The following is a 20910-nucleotide window of genomic DNA, read 5'->3' as shown; positions in this document are numbered from 1 at the left end:
CTCTGTCCCTGTCAGACTCCCATATTTCCTTGTCCTTTTTGGCCAAACACCATTGTTTTCATCCTCCTTGTGGAGCAGTAGATGCTCTTCGCGCTTTGATGTTAATTTCCTTTCTCTTGCAGCAGCTTGGAGCTGGCAAGCACTAACATCTCTTTCCAATTTTGAAGGGAGATTTGATCTCTCAGCACCCTGCCGCCGTGTCTGTGTTTTCTTTTTTTTTTTTTTTAATATATTCTTTGTTTCTTTATTGAGGTATAACTGACATACACTATACTGCACATATTTAAACTGTACAAGTGGTAAGTCTCTGCATATGTGAAACCATCACCAAAATCAAGATAGTGAACATACTCATTGGCCCAAAATTTCCCTTGCGCCCTTTATAATACCTTCATCCTGTCCCCAGCGACCCACAGATCTTCTATCACATTACATTAGTTTGCAATTCCTAGAATGTATGATTCCTAGCATCATACAATATGTCATCTTTTAATTTTTTTTTAATCTGGCTTCTTTCATTTAGCATCATCATTCTGAGATTCACCCATGTTGCATGCAGTGCATGTCCAGTCTTTTTAATTGCAGAGTTGTATTCTATTGTGTGGATATACCAGAGTGTGCTTATCCATTTCTCTGTTGGTAGACATAAAGCCACTAAGAACATCTGTGTACAAATCTTTGTTTAGACACAGGCTTTCGTTTCTCTTGGGTAGACACCTAGGAATGGGATGGCTAAATCATATGGTGGGCTATATATTTAACTTTTTAAGAAACTGCCAACTGTTTTCCAAAGTGGTTGTATCATTTTACATTTCCACCAATAGTGTAAGAAGGTTCCAATTGCTCTAGATACTTGTTAACACTTGGCATGGTCAGTTTTCAACTTTAGCCATTCTAATAGGTGTATAGTTGTACCTCATCTTTTCATGTGCTTATTTGCCATCCTACATCTTCTTTGGTGAAATGTCTATTCAAATATGTTGCCTATATATATATTTTTTTTTTTGGTATGCGGGCCTCTCACTGTTGTGGCCTCTCCCGTTGCGAAGCACAGGCTCCGGACACGCAGGCTCAGCGGCCATGGCTCACGGGCCCAGCCGCTCCGCGGCATGTGGGATCTTCCTGGGCTGAGGCACGAACCCGTGTCCCCTGCATCGGCAGGCAGACTCTCAACCACTGCGCCACCAGGGAAGCCCTGTTGCCCATATTTTTAATTGGGTTATTTGAGTCTTACGATTGACCTTTGAGAGTTCTTTATATTTTCTGAGTACAAGTCTTTTTTCAGATCCATGAATATTTTCTCCAGTCTGTGGCTTGTCTTTTCATTCCCTTAACAGTGTCTTTTTTTAAAAATTTTTTTAACATCTTTATTGGAGTATAATTGCTTTACAATGGTGTGTTAGTTTCTGCTTTATAACAAAATGAATCAGCTATACATATACATATATCCCCATATCTCCTCCCTCTTGTGTCTCCCTCCCACCCTCCCTATCCTACCCCTCTAGGTGGTCACAAAGCACCAAGCTGATCTCCCTGTGCTATGCAGCTGCTTCCCACTAGCTATCTATTTTACATTTGGTAGTGTATACATGTCCATGCCACTCTCTCACTTCTGTGTTTTCATGATGGTTCGTTGTGGCTGCTTTCAGTGCAAGGTTGGATTTCTGATGCAAATGGAAAAACAAACAAGCAGTTAATTCTGTGCATCCTTTTGTCTTCCTGTAAACACACCTGCCATGGCGTGTTACCCCTCTAAGCGCTCCTGCTTAACGTGCTTCGGTTTGTCAAGAATTGATTTGTTTGGCAGAATTATTCATAGTTGATTCTAGGAGTAAATTTTCTCCGGTATCTATCTGTAGAAATAAATCTCACTTCTCCGTGCCTTTCTTTAATTAGCTTGTTTCTGTTGTCATCAAATATTCACTTAATGAGTCTATAAAGGATCTTCAGTAGTGTTAAGCTGTCAGTGCTGTTTGGGGATAAAATTCAAGATTGACATCAAACGTGTCCATTTTAGTAAAGATGCAATTGACTTAAGTAGTATAAATGGAAGGGGTATCCATGAAACAGTCATCCTGCTGTTATCATGTGTAACGATTACACTGTAAGGAAAACCTGCCTTGAGGAATTGCGAAACCAAGGGTCAAGTTCACCTCTGCCGTCACCTGCCTCCCTACTGTTGGCAAGTCAGAGCAATGGTCTGACCCAGGGGTCCCCAGGAACCGGGCGGCACAGCAGGAGGTGAGTGGCGGGCGAGCCAGTGAAGCTTCATCTGCCGCCCCCCGCCCCCCCCCTCCCCCGTCGCTCGCATTACCGCCTGCACCATCCTCTCCTCCCCTCCGCCCCGTCCGAGGAAAAATTGTCTTTCATGAAACCGGTCCGTGGTGCCAAAAAGGTTGGGAACTGCTGGTCTAACCTATTCCCTTGTCTGTAAGATGGGGTAACATTTTGGCCCTCCTTTTTCGCCTGGTAGTTGTGGCGACCACATGGAATCATGAACGTGGCAGTGCGGTCATCCCATTCCTGCCCTGGGAGGACCCCAGCCGGGGGTTATTCTGCTCTGCTCGGCCTTTGCAGCCTGGTCTTCATCCCTCCTTTGTACTCTTCGTGCTAAGCAGCCTTCTCACAGGTCCCCCTCCCTCTGTGTTTATACTCTCCGGAGTCCCTCTAACTGCCCCTCAAGGCTGGAGCCATCTTCCTGACTACCTTAAATGCCTTCTCCCCTGTGGATTCTCCCTCGTTCATTCTGATCTGCAGTAGCCTCGTAGTGATCTCTGGTCCTCCATCACCTTAGCGATCTGTGGCTCTCTGTCGTCACGATGCTGAATCATCGTTGGTCCCATATGTGTCCTGGATTGCTAACAAGATGAAAATCGAGGGTCAGGATCCTGAGTCTTGCACTCTGTTACCACACTGCACAGAACCCTGGTATGGATCAGGGGTTACTGGATGCTGACTGGAGTGACTTTGATAAATCAGGGAAACCCCGCAGACTGTTTCCTTCCTTGCATAGTACTTTGGGTGCTCTGTGTGCCTGGGTAGAGATGTAAGTTGGCCATTCTTAAGTCTTACTACAGATAGTTAAGGGGTGACCACCCTGGGCAGCCAGGTGCCAGGCTCTGTGTCTGTAATAAGATCGGGGTGCTCGCTGTGTGGCTGGGGAGACCAGCGCTCGAGTGTACACTGTCCAGAGCAAGAAGAGGGATGTGGTCTCACGTGGGAGAGTTACTGGCATTCAGTGAAGAGCCAATACACTGGGAATAGGGTGAGGGCTGGCACATGCTGCGGCAGTGGGTCTTCATGGACGAGTGAGCAAGGGTTTGCTGGGAAGGTGCATGGGACGTGCCCCCAGCGAACGTACAGGAGCGTCCAGGAGCCTGCTGTGCATGGGGGCCAGTGTGGTTGTGTGTGGAACCCGGTGTGCAGAGCAGGTGAGGATGCAGGGGGAGATGCCCTTTGGTCATGTGGAAATGATCTTGGAGAACTGGGCTCCTTAGGAGAGAGGCACGTGGGAGCCAGAGGAGCCTCGACTTTAGGACCAGCCGATGCCACAAGGGGCGAGGAGAATGGCCGTGGTGGAGGGTCTTCCCTGCTGTTCAGTCAGTGGCAGCATCACAGGGAAGAGACCTAAAATTCAAAGCCCCAGCATTACTTCCAACAATTCTGATTCTGCAGGTCTGGGGTGGGGCTCAGCATCTGTGTCTTAAGAAACTATCCAGGTGATCTGATGCAGGGGATCATTGACCCACCCTTTGAGTAAATGCTGAATTGTCCCTAAAGAGCTTTGTAAATCCAAAGAATTATCAAATTTGCACGTTATCCATTTGTCCTGGCAGACAGGTCATGGATAGCTCTGTTCGGAGTCTCAAAAGGATCCGTAAATTCTATAAAGCTTAAAATCACTGAGCTAGGAAAAAATAATGTAAGACAGAATGATAACAGTGCTATAGCCAGAATACAGGAGAGTGGTAACCTTTAAAGAAACATTTTGTGATATAGGGAAAGTTGATGTTTACAAGAACCCGACTATAACACATTAGGAAAGGGAAGGCTTGACATCCCGTTTGTAAATCAGGATTTATGTTTGGGTGAATATCTCAGTGTTTAAAAGAGATACAATGCTTGGTGGATGTAGACATTTCACGATTTATCTATAATAGGGTTTTTTTTAAACAATTTTTCCCCTGACCTAATTAAATCATCTGGTTTCCCCTGAGTTTTATTTTTTTAATTTTGAAGTTAGCAATATATAAAAGTTCAGTATCATGAAGGTCTTTACTGAGAATTTTTAGTAACGGTGCCACATTTTGCTCTCCTGCGGTGAAGGTCACGCCTGCATTTCTATGATAAACATCTTTCTGAAATTTATGAAGGAAAAAATTGATATTGATGCAACTTGGTTTTCACTCCCAACCCGAGAGCTTTCACGTCAGTCAAGTGTACAGCTGAAAAGTGGTACCTGCTCCCTCTTTTCTTCCTAAACCCAAAGTGGGCATATGGTTGATCCTGGCAACACAAGTACCACGAATGGGATGCAGTAACTCTAGGGTGGAGGCTCTGATCAAGGATGCACTTCCCAGGGATGGTTGAGGCTGAGGGATCCACTGGTAACCACAGTTGTTCTTGGCAGTGGGGTTTGGCTCCTGGAGTCCCATATTTAATCATTGGCTTAAACATTACATGAAAGGTTACTATTTCTTAAGCCCAGTCAATATTCTATTGATCCACAAGGGTTTATTCTCCATTCATATGGTATCCATTCATATGGTACCCAGTGCTAGGTTAGATATTGTCCATATGGCCAAGCGCCAGGGCCAACAATTAGCTTACTGAAGAGCATCCCATAAGAGAGACCCAGGCCACGTGTGATCAAATGCAAAATTACACACTCAGATGATTAAAACCAATTATGCAACAACACTTTGATTAACTAATCCCAGTGACCACAGCTTCTTGTAACAACTCAGCCAGAATGAAAAAAAAAAAGTTTCATGAGAAGCAGAGTTCTCCACTTTCCTGACTTTATATTAAAAATATCCCAATGGGGCTTCCCTGGAGGTGCAGTGGTTGAGGGTCTGCCTGCCGATGCAGGGGACATGGGTTCGTGCCCCGGTCCGGGAAGATCCCACATGCTGTGGAGCAGCTAGGCCCGTGAGCCATGGCCACTGAGCCTGCGCGTCCGGAGCCTGTGCTCTGCAATGGGAGAGGCCACGGCAGTGAGAGGCCCGCGTACCGAAAAAAAAAAATCCCAATGAATCATTTCTGAAGCAAATAGGGCTCATTGCAGGCATATTATGAAGTCATTGACCTTGATATTATATTCTTTCTGGGAACCTTTCTACATCAGCGTTTTCTATGTTTAATGTTATCTTTACCAAGATAAGAAATATATCTTGTTCTTTGTACTTGATTTTTTGCTTAGGCTACACACGCTAGGTCTAAATAAATACTTTTTAGAGTGGGTGTGGTTAGAGAACCAGTTGTAGGAATACATTTTGGTTAGTGTTTGTTTGAGTTTTAGATTTTGAGCCTCTTTGCTGGAGACTGAAAAATGTAAACTGGGTCAGATAATTTTAGTCATGAGTCCGCAGGTGCCAAGGAGTGGGGTATGTTGAGAAGAGTCCTACTGAAGTTATATTGGTTATTCTCAAATAATCCTTTCAGCACATATGATGTAATCTTTTGGCGGTATGCTTGGATAGGAACGATCACCCCAAATTGGTCCCAGCCCACGTAGGGTCAAGAATGGTGGGTGCCTGGTCCTATGATTTGGGTTCTCTACTTTTCCCAGCCCTCACATCCACGTTCATATCAATAGGGTTTCTTCTACCTCCTCACTACCTCATCCTAAACATTCTCCTCTCTTTAACGTTGGGCTCAGCCATCCTTTTGCTTACATTATTTAACATTATCTTATTTAGTTTTTATATGATAATCAGACCCCCCCCAACCATACACCTTGGCTACACACCAACACATTTTAACCACCATTGTGTTCCTGATAAAGAAGTATTGTATTTAAGAGAAGAGAGAGAAAAATAATAGGATGTATACCTTTAGAATGGAAATACAGTTGACCCTTGAGTGACATGGGGGGTTAGGGGCACCAACCCTCCACGCAGTTGGAAATCCAGGTACGATTTATGGTGGACCCTTCATATCTGGGGTTCATCCGTATCCAGGGTTCCTCTGTATCTAAGGTTCATCTGTATCCCTGGTCCTGTGTCCCTAGATTCAACTAGCCAGGCCAGATCGTGTAGTGCTGTAGTATTTACTACTGAAAAAAATCCAAGCATAAGTGGGCCCATGCAATTCAAACCCCTGTTGTTCAAGGGGTCCACTGTATTATCTTAGGGATCATCTAGACCTGAATTTGTTAAATATTGTTAAATATTAGATTTTGATGGTACAAGTCTTTTGTTGGAACCCCAACATTTAAAGTAAATAAAAGTTGACTGTATCAGGTTGACTCAGGGTTTAGAATGACCTGGAATGGGTCTGGAAGAACCTTCACAGTCTGAGGGTTCTGAGGATCACAGTGTGAAAAACCAGCAATCTAGTTCCTCCTGCTGTTTTATATAGGTCAGGACGCTGAGGAAAGGGAGCCAACATTGACCTATTTACCAGATAAGAAGGTAGGTAAGTGGATAGGTAAGTAGGTAGGTGGGTAGGTAGTGTAATATGTATGTGTATATATAAACACATATACTGTATATATACAAAGTCGTTTAATCCTTATAACATTCTAGAAGGTAGATGGTTTTACAGGTGATTAGATGAGAAAAGCTTTTAAGTTGACAGAGTTGGGGCTCACCTTAGGTCTTTTTGGTGGCAAATCTACATTCTTTGCATCATACCTCCACGCTGCCGGATGGCGCTTCGCCTGAAGCCACACGGGCAGGGACAGGACTGGGACCCAGGCCCCTGCATCCTGGTCCAGGGTTGTCCCCCTAGACCACCTTTTCTCTTTAGTCAGTGGCCAAATAGTACCTGCTAAAAGAGTAAATGGAATATTGAGGAAGCAATTAAAAAGATGGACACTCCAGCAGTGCTGACCTTGAGAAGAGTTAATGTTCTTAGTTCCCTGTGTTTTAGCAACTAATTGGTCATGTAAAATGACTGGAAGGAAGCTGATTCACAAGTGATTTTTGTGCTCTCTCAGTATTGTTCTTAGCTCAGAGAATTTTGCCTGGAATCCAGCTTCCTAATTTAAAACATTATATGATGAATTATTTTTCTTCAAAATACTCTCTTTATGGCCTGAGAATTGAAGTTTGATGTTGAATTTTCAAGGATTCACTACTTTTATGTTTCATGAACTTGAAAGGTACAGAACATGTAATCATTAACATTCTTTTTAGGTTTCGAATATAAAATCAAACATGAACGATTGAAGCATTAAACCAGAGTTCCAGTACAATACCCAGAAAATCCCTCTGCTTTTTGTTGACTTATGCTGAGGACTTATTATGTAGATGCTTAGAATAACGGGCCGTGGATATCTTAGCTTCTTGCCTCTCGTTGCTGACTCCGATTTTCTTTTTCTCTGGAGCGTTTAGGAACAGGAGATCTTCAGGATGAGTTTTGTTTTTCTCTTGGCTCCTGCAGCATTTTCCATCTTTCTCCTTTGTAACTACTTCCTTGGCCCCCAAGTTGTCTTCCTGGAGGACCAGGGCATCTTTATCACCCTCCACATCTTTCCCGTAACCCTCACCCCTTCCCCCCAGGGCCCTATGTAACATCCGGCACACAGTGAGATGGGGGAGGAAAGAGATGCTGTGAGTCATATCAGAAAGGCAGGAGCTCCAGAAGCAGGATTTCTTCTTTCCTTGCTGTAGCCAGTGTGGTTAGTGAATAGAGACCATTAGTATTTCTTTTTCACTGTTTCTAATAAAGATAGAAAAGTGAACAATTTTCCATCTTACTTTTGTTACATAAATCTTTAAGAAATTCCATTAAACCCAGTAGGTCTGTAATGAGTAGCAAGCACCTTCCAAGGACTGGGGATGCGGAGGTGAAGAGAGTATTTCTAGGCCCAAAGAAGCTCATGGTGCAGTAGAGAATATAAACAGGTCACAATCGTATTGCTGTATAGGTGATACGGACATCTACAAGACCTATATGTCTTGTAGTGATGGTACAGTGGCAGGAGTGGTTGATTTTACCTGTGAAACAGGTACCCAGGAGAGGTGGCCTGTGAGCTGGGATTTGCACAGAAGAGAATGGGAGTCTGCCAGCCATACTCTGGGCTGGGGATGCAGGGACACAGGGAGAGCACGTGGGCAGCAGCATCATTGAGGTGGATCTCCAGACAGTCGGGGATTACTAGATTATACTCTGAAAGGGAAGCGGCAGCAGGAAATGAAGATAAAGAGGTAGACAAGGTCAAGTCCGGAAAAACCCCTGGGTTACATGATAACATTTGCACATTATCCCGTGGGCAGCGAGGTGCCCATGGTATAACACAGGGGGTAACGTATACAACAGCTGTGTGCTTTATGAAAGGTCAGCTTGCTGGGCGTGTGTGGGGTAAACTGGAGAGGGCAGAGTCTAGACATGAGAGGATGGGCCAAGTTCAGTGGGGACGTGATCTGAAACTCCAGTTGTGGTGTGGTGGGGATGGGAGACTGATAGGAGAAGCTTTTAGGAAGTTTTGGGGGAAGGTGTTGGGCAGACTCCTGGTTGACTCAGAGAGTTTTGGCTCGAGCCTCTGGCTTGTGGTTCCACCAGCCAAAGTCGGCTGTATCCACACAGAGCCGCCTGGCACTTTAATTTCCTGTTTCAGGTAGCATGTCCCCACGCCTGGCTGTGGCCCCCTTTGATGTTCATCATCTTGTAACAGTGAGTGCACTTTCCCATCTGCCACCAAGTCCAACCGTCACCCTGTCCTTGGGAGATAGATCATAAATATTACAAAAGTGTCATATCTTCCATAGGCATTAAATCCTCGGGGATTTGCCTATGGTCAGAATTGCCCTCTGAAAATCCTTCAGGAAACTTCTGGGTTGAAGACCAGCATTCTGTTTGTCAAAAGACTGTAGGTCTTTAAACATGAGAGTGATGCTGAACCCAGGAGATGTATGCACTTAGAAAGGAAAGACTTCTGTCTGTCATCATCCTCCCATTTTCATGGTTGAAGCCACACACGTTAATTGTACCTATGATGTAAGCCCTGCATATGCCCTTTTTGTACGGTGAGCAAGACACACCATCTGTGACCTGCCCAGAGATAGAATAGGTAGCTGACAGATCCAGGACTTAATGAATCCCGGGTCTCAGATTCCCGTTAAGTTGAATGAGTCTTACAAGTTCCCAATTTTTGTTGTAGAATAAGTACTCCTAATAATAGGAAATTGGAATGAATGCTTTACCAAGAGGATATAGGAAATTGTATTTACTTTTTCCTTATACATAATTTGATTCTACCCAATGAATGGGATGTATAGAAAAAATGTTCATTGAGGGAAATATATTTGGTTGAGTTTGGGTTAATCAGCGAAAATAAACAATTGGCTGGCTGTTTTAAGCTGAATAACATGGCTTGGCTGTACTGCCTATTGGTGAGTTCAGGAGTTTATTTTATCAGCTGTCCCAGATAATGATTTTATGCTAATAAAATCATCAAGAGATGAATTTGTAAATCATACTAAACTGGCAGGAGCACTACAGGGCATAAAATTAAGTTCTGTTCTTTATTAATTTCCTGGGTATCTCTGACCAACAACCAGGATCATTTTCTACCTAGGATACCTCTTCTTGCTGAGTAGTTCCACTTAGGAGAAAAATTACAGATTGGGAGTTTCTTAGCATGAAATTAGAGAATGGAATTCAGTGCTTTCATCAAGCAGTGTTATTCTGTTGCCCTTATTCACCTGAGAGATATTTATAACTTAAAAAGAGTTATTTAGAGCAGTGATCTCCAAAAGGCTTTCTCCATGCCCTTTGAGGCGTATAATACACAATCTGTTGATGTATGGAAGAAAATAATTGAACTTAATTTATATTTATTTTCTAGTTTGTACTTTAAAGAGTCAATTATATGTGTGTCTAATAATCTGAATATGTGGAGTACTACATTATATAATTTATAAGTAAAATGGGATGGTTGGGCCTTTTAATTTTTATTTATTTATTAATTTTTAAAATCTTAAAATCCAAAATGTTTATTTAGCTTTTTAAATTGAAGTATAGTTAATTTACAATGTGTTAGTTTCAAGTGTACAGCAAAGTGATTCAGTTATATATAATCTATCTATATAAATATTTATATATAGTGTATATATATATTCTTTTCCAGATTCTTTTCCATTATAGGTTATTATAAGATATTGAGTATATTTCCCTGTGCTATACAGTATGCCCTTGTTGTTTATCTATTTTATACATAGTAATGTGTTTCTGTTAATCCCAAACTCCTAATTTATCTCTTGCTGCCACCTCTCCTATCCCTTTTGGTAAACATAAGTTTGTTTTCTATGTCTGAGTCTATTTCTGTTTTGTAAATAAGTTTATCTGTATCTTTTTTTTTTAGATTCCACCTATAAGTGATACCACATGATATCACTTTCTCTGTCTGACTTACTTCACTTAGTATGATAATCTCTAGTTCCATCCATGTTGCTGCAAACGGCATCATTTCATTCTTTTTTATGGCTGAGTAAAAGGTTGTGCCTTTTTAAAAATCTGAAGTTACCTTTACCTTCCTCAAAATGTTCGAAACTGCTGATCTAGAGCACTTTTCTGAAATGGGTCAAGGATTAGTTTATTCTGGGACCTCTTTTAAGACCCCCTCTTCCTGAAGATCCTGGTTAAATAGGTCAGACTAGAACAGTGGTTATCAAACCTAAGTGTGCATCAGAATTACCTGGGGGTCTGGCTTGTTAAAACGCAGAGTACCGATGCTGGGCCCCCCAGAGTTTCTGATGCAGTAGGTTGGGGGTGGGGCCTGAGAACTTATATTTTCAACAGAATTCAGGGAACCACTTTGAGAACCTCAGCTCCCACCTGGGACTTGGGACACAGGCAACGCCCAAAATGAGGCGATGATTACTGATCTGGATTTTGTTCACCTTCCCTAGACAGTTCTTGCACATACTCCAGCATTTTGTTTTCCTTTCCTACTCCTATTGCTCCCATAGAGGCAGGCAGCTGCTTTTCACACTATGCTTTTCAATACTGGCATGGAGGATAAAAGCGCCAGTGTGATATTAAGGGAGATTCAAATGTACAGGGAATTCGTATGAGTGGTTTACTTAAATCCTCCCTGAGGTACTTATTTGTATATGAAAACTGAGGTCACAAATGATTTGGCTGTATCTGTACAATATTTTGGAGTAGAAATAACACCATTACCCATTTTTAAAAAAACAGATTTTCACGGGCTTCCGTGGTGGCACAGTGGTTGAGAGTCCGCCTGCCGATGCAGGGTACGTGGGTTCGTGCCCCGGTCCGGGAAGATCCCACATGCCACGGAACGGCTGGGCCCGTGAGCCATGGCCTCTGAGCCTGCGCATCCGGAGCCTGTGCTCCGCAACGGGAGAGGCCACAACAGTGAGAGGCCCGCGTACCGCAAAACAAAACAAAACAAAACAAAAACCCAGATTTTGAGATGAATAAGAAAAATACATGGTTGGTTGTTGCCTTTTTAAAATCAGGCCTTTTTAAAAATTAGGGATTGATAGACTGATATGAAATGAAGAATGCAGTAAGTGTGATAAGCCGTAGAAACTTTGACAAGACAACTCATATCCTTTGAATTACATAAAGTACATCTATCGGCAAATAGCATTTTTTACAATAGAGTGTGGCATGAGCCATTTAAATGCCTGTGCCATGTGTAAAAACTGCTTGCTAGATTAAATTATGTAGAAAAGCATTCTATAATGCTTGGTGTCCGATTCACTAATCATCAATGGGGCAGTCAAAGTTTAAGAGGCAATTGTATACTTTCATTGTTGGCAGGCAATTACATGTAGATGTCACTGGGATTGATGTACAAGAAGAAAGCAGTGGCTTAGCTATATTGGTGCAGGTTTTTTTTTCACTCTTAAAACAGTTATGTATATTATAGCTCACTTCTGTTTATCCTTTGAAAAATGTAGTTTATAGCCATTTGTCTCACAGCTCTAAATCTGAAATAAATGGAAAGGACCACCTGAGATTATGTGTATTTTAGGAAAATAGAGCATATAACATTAATTCTTTTAGCACTAGTTTTTGATCTGCCCTCTCTGTAGAGAGTCCCATTTAATACTTTATGCATTTGATAAAGGCTGCCTTAAATGGGGTCACTCTGTATTTAGAACAAATGAGAAAAATGTTCCAGAAATCTCCTCAAGGAGTATTACAGTCTTTTTACAAAATGACTTTTAAAAGGGCTGTAATTATAACAAGGAGAATGATTGCCGGAGTATATAAATCAATTTAACCTGTTAAAGTCAGAACAACTCAAAATGTGTGTGAATCTTACAAAGAGTGTGAAATTGACATTGGATTGTCCTCCATTAGCTCCTTAGAAACGGCACTTTCAGGAGCTTATTTACAATGTAATTCATGTAACAATCATCATATAAATACTACAGGTTGCTGTTTACTTATTTTACAGGGGCGGATTAAGGGTGAAGATGTGTAGACTTGAGAGAGTATGAACTCTGGATGCAGACTCTGCTTGGACTGCGAGTCCTACACCAAACTCTGGGTGATGTGGGCAATATTTGACCGCGCCAAACTGCCATCTGTAAAAACAGGGGTGTATCCATCAAGGTCCAATCAGGAGACAGAGAACAGGCAGTAATTTGAACAGGGAGAGTTTAATATAAAGAATGTAACAGCAGATTAGAATGGAGAGATTGGCTAGTGGAAAGAGTGCTCTAAAGAATAAAGGAATAGCAGATGTGAGGGGCGGCCCCTGCTCCAGGGCAGAAATGAAGTCCAAGGAGAAGATCCATCCAGAGCTGAGATCCGGGGCCCGGTGGATGGCAGGGAAGTCACTGTGGGGCCACACGCATAGAACTTGGAGGAAATGTGTCCTCTAGGGTGGCCGGGAAAGCTGTTCATAGGGGTGTCCTTCTGGGGCCGTCTCTCACACAGTCGCAGAGGGGAGCTCTGGCAAGCGCTGTCTGCAGGGCCTTGCTGGCCACTGTGCAGTGGAGAAGCTGGGCCTGGGAAGCCCCTGCCTTGTGGGCCTGGGGCTCCTGAAGCTGTGTGCTAGGGAGCCTTCCAGGGACCTCTGCAAGCTCCATCCTTCCTCCTGGACCCTCTACTGGCAAAGCTTAAAGTCTTGCCAGCTGGGACAGGAAGTGTAGTCAGAGAGCCTGGCTATATTTTTGCAGGGGAAGCAATGAAAAGTGAGTTTAGGGCTCAGAGGTAATACATCAAAAGGATGTATCCTTGGCAAAAGGATATTGATGCCCGCCTTTAGACTTCATGAGATTAAATAATACAGGTAGACATTTGCGTGGGTTTTGTTATGTGACAGTTTCTTTGATCAGACGTATTGAGACCACATCTTACACTGGTTGTGACGATTAAATGAAGTAATGACTGTCTGTTGTCTGAAGCAGAGTCTGGCTGGCATGTAGCGGATGTTCAGGAAATGTTTGCAGATCACATGGCGCTCACATCGTAGTGTTGACTAGTAACTTCAAGCTAAACAAAGGGTCCCAGGTAATGGTTCTCACCCTCACACCTTAAAGGCTACGGGTAGCACCCTTTGATGGATCGTGAAGTCCGTTTTGTGGACCCAGACCCAACCTTTTACAAAATCGAATAGAACAGAAATGAAAAAGGCCAGTGTAGCTCAGTGGCCATAAATGTGGTTTGTGAAATGTACATATACATGTGCTGGGTTACGATGTCATGACTGTGGGTCACAATAAAAAAAAAAATTGCTTAAATACTGCTCTACAGAGTGCACTCAATCCTTGTCCGTTTGGTTTCCTTTGTCTTCTCTCTAGTCCTGAAGGTTTAGTAGGATGTAGAATGGTCATGTGAAAGAACTTATAAGGTTTCCTTTGGGGAAAAAGTGGACCATCCTCTCCTTTATAGCTCCTGTCTTAATGATGTCATGCTACTTTTGGATCTACTGAATAATTCTCTGCTGTTCCAAAGAAAGAAGAAAGATAAATTCCCTCCAATATGCAAATGACAATATTTTATTTTCATAAATCATGGATGACCTTTATAGACAACTAGCTTTCCTATCTAATTATGGTCGGGAAAAAAATAAGAATTCAACTTTTCTAAAACAAAAGTCATAATTTGTGGAGACTTCATTAACGTTTAACTGGCTTATAGTTTTCAACCATAATAAAACATGAACATGTTCAATGATTTAGTCACATTTGGAGCTGATTCATCTTGGAATACACCAGGACAGGACTGGGTATTTTGTGGAGCTCAATTGAGGTAGTTTTCATTGCTTAAGTGGATATTACCTTACACTTAGAAAAAAATTTTAAGCAAAATTATTGCAGCCAAATTCTGCATAGAATTTTGGGAAATTCATTACCCATTTTTCTGAAGAAGCATTTATTGGGTACCTACCACGTACCGGCTCTAGGAAATGTCAAGACGACTAAGAATTATAATCAAAATGACTTTTGAGCAGAATTCCTAAGCTTTTAGACACCCGTTCCTTTTAAACTCCATAGTTTTCATGAAAAAAAAATAACATGGTTTCATCTGATTTCTAAAGCACATGGCATCATGCTTCAGTAATAGCACAGACAGCCTGTACTTTTTAGTTGGGGGGTAAATACTCAAACTCATGGCAGCCCATTAAGACTTTGTTGAGAGAAGCAATATTCATAAAGACTGTTTCAAAGAATATTACAGTTTTATCCTAGAATGCACTGAGCTCCCACTAAATCAAGTTTATCCAATCAAAGTTGGATGACATGCTATCCTGACATGTTACTGAATAAACCCTAAAACCCATTGCTTTGCTGTGGTGACCGCCCCTGAGAACTATGTTCATTAACTCATGTTGATTGTTTCATACTAGGGCCCTGGGAACATATTTCCCTCTGGATTTGGGATTAGGAGTTGTGTTTCTTTCAAGTTTTCAGTTTGGGAGATAGTGTCACATAGTGTTCAGAATATGGGTTTGAAAGAATATGGGTTTATACCCAGGATCCCTGGGTACAAATCTCTGCATCACTGTCTTCCAGCTTTGGGACCTTGTGTGCAAGCTCTGTAACCCTTCTGTGCCTCAGTTTCTGTGTGTGTAAAACTAGTATCTTGGTACCTACTTTATAGTGTTTGCCTGAGGATTAAACACGTCCCCAGTAAATATAAGCCCTGTTATTAGTTTTAGTATTAATGTTATCGTCTCATAGGTACTGTGAATTGTGTAATCATGTTTTCCTCTTGGCACTGGCTACCCCAAAGCTTAAAGTGAAATGTGTGGCCAATGCCCCGTGAATGAACCTAGTGATATTTTTTATTACTTGGCGATAATGGTGGAGTCCTAGTTATAATCCTGATATAATCTTGTCTTTTTTTTTTTTTCCTGCTCTACTTTCCTTGCTTTTTAACTTTCACTTCTCCTCAATTTTATTAATTTAATTGTCATGTTATTGTGCACTACCTGTCCCGGAACAGGCCATACAATCATCATTCTTGGTCAGAAGCCATCATCCTTGTTGTCCATTACCTGGGTATTTGACACCCATTGACACTTCCTTTCATATAATAACTCCTTCTTATTCCACCACAAGTTGTGTGTTGTGTTCAAATTTGCTAAGGAAAAGCCTTTCTCAAGGTATGATGGAAGCAGGTGGGCAGGCACGTGTGTGTGTGTGTGTGTGTGTGTGTGTATTTATGTAAGAGAGAGAGAATAAGAGTGATGCAGGCCACCACCCACCCGGCTTGCATCACCTTTCCTCCATCTCTTGTATGACTTTTGGTTTAGTCCTGATTCCTCTCCACAAAAGAGAAATAATTTACCTTGATTGAGGGGTGAATATGGCCCAGCCATGAGCTGCTGGGCATCGGTCCAAGTAAGACAATTCTGGGGAAACCTTGGCAATTTGTTGGTAACTGTATGCCTCTACATGATGGCAAACGGTCTGTGTTATCCTGAAAAAGGCGGGAGACTTATTTTTGGAAATGCTTCATTTCATGATGTTTCAGGGACTTTGCTCCCTTATCACATTCTTCACTGGCCCTAAGGCACTCACTTGAAAAGCCCAGCTGGCCTCTCTTCTTTGCTCCTATAGTGCCACAGAAGAGCCCACACACTTCACCTCCTTACAAAGTACACATTAAATTTTCCAATTCTGTATTCCAACTCTTTGTAACGCAGTGAACTCCTCAGAGTCCGTGTAGGAGGTACAGACGGCAAGGACAATTTAAGACCTAGTAATAGCTGGTACTGGTGGACTTGCCTGACTCTGTTAGACCAGCCACTCTTGCTGCCTCACTGATTCATCAGAAACACCAGGTGAGGGACATGTTATGTTTGTTTTATAGGTAAAGACATTGGGGTTCTGAGAGGCTAAATGATTTGTCTACAAACACAAAGGCAGCAGGGCAAGAATGAGGAAGTGCCAGGCGTCTGACCCCGGAACCGGTTCACTTCACCTCTACACAATGTTGTCTCGAAATCTAAAACCTTCATTTTGCTCTCTTGAGTTGGTTATATCCCATTGCTTTTTACCTTAATTGCCTTATTTTAGCTCAATAAAGCACCTTTGCTATTTTAGGGTCTTGCATCTGTTGGATGAAGGCCAGTAGTGGATCTGAAAATTGATGTGCAGGGGGCCATACCTTTGGGCAACAGGAAATTCACAGTCTATCCTATTTTCCAGTGTTTCCATAATCCTATATGGGTCTACGAGGAACCATGGCATTCTTTTTACGTTTCCTTTCAAGTGATAAAAACAACTTTATGTAATGGGAAAATTATATCCTTGCACCAATGTTGTATTAGTCTTGTGGGGTTTGCTGTCAGCCACGCAAGCTCTCGCCTTTATATTTGTTTATATCTGCAGTGCCAAGAATTGTTTCCTAAACCAGATCTTTAACCAGACTTGAGCTGTTTTGCAGATGCCCCCCGCCCGCCGCAAGCTATTTCTCACTGTTTAAGATTGCACTGCAGGACTTTCAGTAAAGTGCTATCTATGCTTCTATTGGGGTGGGTCCCTTTTCTGTCAAAATTCATGGTTCTTTCATTCTTTTGAATATTATTAGTGCTACTGCTGTTTGGGCTTATTCCTACAGCACTGAAGCTATTTTCTATATCAAAATTAGGATTTGCAACCAAGGGAAAATATTTCTCATAAACGTTTGCGTAGCCTTCTAACATTTCTTACCCCAAATTGGAAAGTTGTTAGTATTATGTGCTTAAAACAAATCCACTGTGTTTCTGAACTTGTTAAAGCTGAGTAAGAGGGAAGTATAAATTACCAATTGTTGTCAAGGTGAAGTATTGAGTTAATGCTGTATCTTTATAATGAGTTTCCTGTTCCCAGCAGAATGTTTAATTGGCCAGTTCTGTTAAAAGTGTTACAGAGGATGGTGTCCAGGGCCACTGATTTCACCATCATGCCTAGAGCCAGTGACTAAGACAAAAGCAGAAAGCTGGGGGACACCTCTTAAAATGGCCCGAGGAAAATGGCCCGAGGTCCCTTGTCTCTGCCCTGTTGAACGTTTTTTCTCAGCGATTTGGAGGCAGACAGAAAGCATGCTTAATCAAATTGGCAAATCACCCAAATCTAGGTAGGAAGACTGACACCCAAATGGCAAAATCAGGATCCCAAAAGCTCTCAACAGGCTGGAGAGATGCCCTGAAAACATTATATGGGGTTTAGAAAGGATAAATGTACAGAAAGTCACTTCCCTTATTGCAAAGGGGAGAAATGACTCCATGGCAGTGGTATAAGGAAGACATGTGGGATTCCAGGCTCCAGGAATCTCGGGATAGACCAGCAGTCAGCTCAGACTGTTGACAGTCTACAGTCTGAGGTCAAGGGAAGTAGCCAGTTGAATTCGGGCTGCAGTACTGGGAGTCATTGGTTTGGAAGAGTGCTGATGAACTGGACAGTGTTCAGAACACCTGCCAGGATGGCAAACATCTGAGAACCTTGTAGTGAGAGGGAGGAAGGGGGAGCAAAGCATGTTTTGCCTGGAGAAGCAAAAATATAGAACTTGATGGCTCTTTTCAAATAGTTAGCTTTCCCGTGTAAGAGCTGAGATTTTTTCACTGTTTCTTCACAGGGAAGAGCTGAGATAAATGGGTATACATTTCAGGAAGCAGTGTTTGGGCCTTTTTAAGGGGAATTGTCTACGTGGGAGGTATGCTTTTCTAAATGCTGGGTGCCCACCTGTTCAGAAGCTGTCTGTCTGTCTAGAAGGTTGTAGAACTGATGGAAGCATGTGGATGGAAATCGGACCAGGTGACCCTACCTCTGAGTTTGTGCAGTTGCTTTATTATTATTGTTTTATTTATTTTCTTGCTGCCAGGGCATACAGTACAGCCATAGGGTAATTATATTCTTATGTCTGTGTTTTCTTGACCAGACCCTTAATTCTCATCATTGGCAAGTGATTATAATTAATCTTTTAAATTGATATAATTAATAGCATTATATAATGGGCAGTAGAATTTTCATGATATTAAGATGATTGATGCAATCCTTCACTTTGGCAATGTGAAACATTGGGGGAAAGATTTGATGCTATAATAATTTAAAGTCAACAGGGGACACTTAAGAGGATGTGGGGTGGGACTTAAAATCATCACAGTGCCCAGGGTGCTGAAACAGCGGACCTGCTTTGCATCTACTGCATTTTCTTTTATTCTTTGTTTAAGTTGCTTCATTTTCAGCATCGACATCAAGCAGATGTTTACCACATGTGTAGTTGTGGATTTATTCTTGCCTTTCAAAATTGTGTGGACTGTAGGCAAATTTATCATCTCTTTTAATTTTGAGACCTCAAATCTCCAAAGTATTAAAGCAAAACCTGTTTCTATGTTCGATTCAGAATAATCCTTAGAAAAATATTTTGCAAGCTAGGTCCATAATATTTACTGTGTTTTGTCCTCTACCAGTGGTATGGTGGAAGTATCTCTCTTCATTTTTTTGGACAAATTATAATGGGTTTTTTTTTCTATTGAAAACACATTGAACACCTAGGATGGTTCTATTAAAGTTTTGAACACAAGATCAATTATGCCTAATTCATATGAATCTGGAGAATATGAGTTATAAATCTGCTTAGGTCTTACTTTCAGTTGGATTATACAGACGTTGGATTCTTTTGGGAGAACAATATAATATAGAATTATTGACAAGGCATGGTGAATACTCAGCTAGCGCTTCGCAAGGATGCAGTGGGGTCAGGATCCACAGCTCCTGAGCAAAAAGGCCAAATCAAATCGCTTTGAGCATCGAGTAGGTTTATGGTTCCCTGCAGTCATCATAGCTTACCCCAGACCTCTGGTCATTATTTATTAATGCTACTCTTCCTTCTTTTACATTTTAGGTGGTTGCCTCTTCGATGAGCCTTATAGCACGTGTGGATACAGTCAGGCTGAAGATCATGACTTCAACTGGGAACAAGTGAACACCTTGACCAAACCAACCTCTGATCCATGGATGCCATCAGGTTTGCTTTTAAAGTTCCCTTTTTAAAACCAAAGGTGCACAGGAGTCTTAATCACAGTAAATGTTCACTGGGTATTGGTTGAATGAGTGAGGGTGTTGGTCTTGGAGTTCGGTGGCAAAGGCTGATTAGCTGGTGGGGATGGTATGTGAGGACCAATGACAAAGAGCTGACCCTTGTATCTCTCCCTTTAAAATGTAAAGCTTACTTCCTTTATTGTTAGATACACCTGAGCTAGATTAATGGCCATTACCCAATTGATCCTTTCCCAAGTACCAGAACATATGGGAAATAGATCGACGTCTCTCCTGGCAGATGAGTTTGGTGATTGGAACTCTAGCTGGGGAATCCAAATAACAAAGTCTCCATCACAAATAGACCTTGGGAGGTGACTCATCTGGCACCTGGGGGATCTGGAGGTTGCTAGTGATCTTCAAAGCATTCTGATAAAATGGTTTTGCATGCGTGTGGATCCTTTTTCCACTGTAGAAGCACTTAGTAAATGTTCTGATGAGTGAGAAACATTTGATCCACTGAACACCAGCAAGAGTTCTACTTCTTTAGTTGGAAGATCAGGAAGATGGTGACTCACGGACTCTAATCAGATTGGCGCTTGATCATTTTAATAGACACCATTTTTAGGCTGTTGGTGTTGCATATCCATTTAAAATTTTAGATTTGCAGATTCACTTGACAGATGGGCTGATGACTGTGTCCCATTCAGGATTCAAACTGGAAGATATGAAGGAGGGGGAGGTGTAGCTTCTTGTTACCATCTTGTCCTTTACTTCTTTCTGATGTCCCATAATACCATCTCAGACCAAGATGTCCAAGCTTTAAATATAGAAAGGATGGGTTTCTAGTAGAGGCCATTACAAAAATGGTTACACGTGTCAGAGACCAGTTGCGCCCTGGAATAGTCAGTTGGGTAATTGAAGCAACACAGGGAGAGTGACCTTGCAAGTATTTGGCCTTTGAAGGCCCTTCTGCCTTTGGAAGAATGAAGTGGGGGCATTAAACATTCTGCTTGAATTTATTTTTCTTCTGTTGACTGATAGAATACTTGGTGATTAATATTAGGACTTTGTAACTTAAGATCTCTGAATGTTATCTTTTCTAACACTTTTGTCAATTCCAACTGGTTTCTGATGGTTACATAAGATGTATCCTCAACACCTACCCCCAAACAGGGTGCAAGTTTTGGGTTAGGGTTAGGACATGTGGGTGGTTTGGGTGTCAGCAGGTCTGGAGGGAGTTGGGGAAAGACTAGCAGTGGGTCGTCTCTCCTCTGACTCTGCCTAT

At 42.1% G+C, this 20910-nt stretch overlaps 1 protein-coding gene across 1 annotated transcript in view; it reads left to right on the top strand.

Moving 5' to 3' along the window:
* PTPRM (protein tyrosine phosphatase receptor type M) overlaps window positions 1-20910 on the top strand; it is a 750850-nt gene that overhangs the window by 162941 nt on the left and 566999 nt on the right. The window contains exon 2 of the mRNA XM_089894939.1: window positions 19489-19611. Coding sequence (XP_089751065.1) covers window positions 19489-19611 — 123 coding nt within the window. The remainder of the gene's footprint in view (window positions 1-19488; window positions 19612-20910) is intronic.

This window comes from Delphinapterus leucas, chromosome 14, assembly GCF_059928025.1.
Source record: "Delphinapterus leucas isolate spDelLeu-1000000601 "Yukka" chromosome 14, BTC_Dleu_Yukka2, whole genome shotgun sequence".
In the NCBI taxonomy this organism is placed as follows: domain Eukaryota; kingdom Metazoa; phylum Chordata; class Mammalia; order Artiodactyla; family Monodontidae; genus Delphinapterus; species Delphinapterus leucas.
Note: the sequence above shows the minus strand (reverse complement) of the source record. Positions and strands in the feature narration are given on the sequence as shown.